General features: G+C 34.4%; 1 protein-coding gene across 1 annotated transcript; it reads right to left on the bottom strand.

Annotated features, from left to right (window-relative positions):
• HELRODRAFT_92936 (hypothetical protein) lies at positions 1-1040 on the bottom strand (the record flags this gene model as incomplete). The annotated part of the gene is made up of 2 exons (XM_009014478.1): positions 1-54; positions 909-1040. Coding segments are annotated over 2 exons (186 nt in total), but the record flags the coding sequence as incomplete, so codon positions are not given.
• Between the last annotated feature and the right edge of the window lie 622 nt (positions 1041-1662).

Raw genomic sequence — 1662 nt, 5'->3', positions numbered from 1 at the left:
CTCAGATGTCCTAGATTGAGGCTCAGATTCCCCAGTCAATGAAGAATTGTCCACCTATTTGGTAAAGTAGGATTAGGGTTTTTTAAATTTTAAATAAAAGATTAATGTTTTGAATGATTTTTTGTGAAGAAATTGAAATTAAATTATAAAATTCTTTGTCATTTTAAGATTAATATAAAGATTCAAGTTGGAATTTCTAAAAGTTTGAATATGTTTCTCTTTGAAGTTTTTTTTCCAAACGAAATTGAAAATTTGAATTTGAAATTTGTATAAATTGAAAATTTATTCTATATTTGTCAAGAAATGATTTATGGTGAAGATAGTTTTTTATTCATGAAAAAAACCTTCCTACAAAATCATTTACAAAAACAAAAAATGTTTACTTGAAAAAGTTATTTCATACTTTTCAAACAAATTAGCTCAAAATTAGAACATTGTTCCACACATAAAGGAGAATATCTCATTTTACATTCTATCATTTGACGCTAATAAATCAATTGCACTCACGATCGACCCAAACAATGATTTACGGTTGGCCATCAATTTGCACTTAATTGAATAACACAGAGCCTACATACCGTGGATTTATCTTCATTCATACAATGTTCGCTTGATTGGGTAAAAAAACACTAACAATGTGTACAAATCAGTTAACAAACCAAAATCAACCATCTGACATATCTAACTAACAGCCTCAACCATCTGACCTATTAAACTAACAGCCAATCAAACAGCCAAACTACCACTAACTCACCAACCAACCAACCAGCCAATCAGAAAACTAACCTGCAATCTAACCAACCAAAAACCATCTAGTAAAAAACCCAAACTTACCAACCAACTAACAACCAGCCAATCAAAAATCAAACCCAGAGACAAAACAACCTTGACCCTATCTCTAACCCGACCTTGAACCCATGAGCGGAAATGACCCTCATGTCGGCGGGCATCCTATCACCGAACTTCACCTCAATGACGTCACCGATGACGAGTTCCTCCGCTCTGACGTTCAACTTTTCGCCATTGCGTATGACGATTGCAAACTGTGTGAGTTTGTCGTGATGTGTGTGTGTGTGTGTGTGGTGGTGTGTGTTTGTGTATGTGTGTGTGTGCGCGTGATGTGTCGCATTAAACTGGCGTGTCGAAATGTCATTGAGAAGCCATGAAAGCCGCTATGCAGGCATTCTTCAATTTATTTACATTTCGACTGAATGACATTTTCTCATTCAATTTAATTCTATATTTTTTTTATCATTTTTATTAAATTAATTTTTTTTTTAATTTTATTTTTATTTTTTCTTATTCTCCGGACCGTCTGCTCTGTGTGGTTTTCGGCTTTCGTTTGACGAAGTATTTTGAATGGTGGATTATTTATCATCATCGCATGTACAAACATATCATCATCGTCGTCGTCGTCTTCATCATCATCATCATCGTCATCGTTATCAACATTGTCATCATCATCATTTTCATCATCATCATCGTCACCATCATTGTGATCATCATCATTTTCATCATCATTGCTATCATCAATCATCGTCACCCTCATCATTGTCATCATCGTCGTCACCATCGTCACCATCATCATTTTCATCATCATTTTCATCATCATCATCATTTTCATCTTCATTGCCATCTAACCGAAGGCAATCGATCATTTTT

Source organism: Helobdella robusta, assembly GCF_000326865.2.
Source record: "Helobdella robusta unplaced genomic scaffold HELROscaffold_1365, whole genome shotgun sequence".
Classification (NCBI taxonomy): domain Eukaryota; kingdom Metazoa; phylum Annelida; class Clitellata; order Rhynchobdellida; family Glossiphoniidae; genus Helobdella; species Helobdella robusta.
Note: the sequence above shows the minus strand (reverse complement) of the source record. Positions and strands in the feature narration are given on the sequence as shown.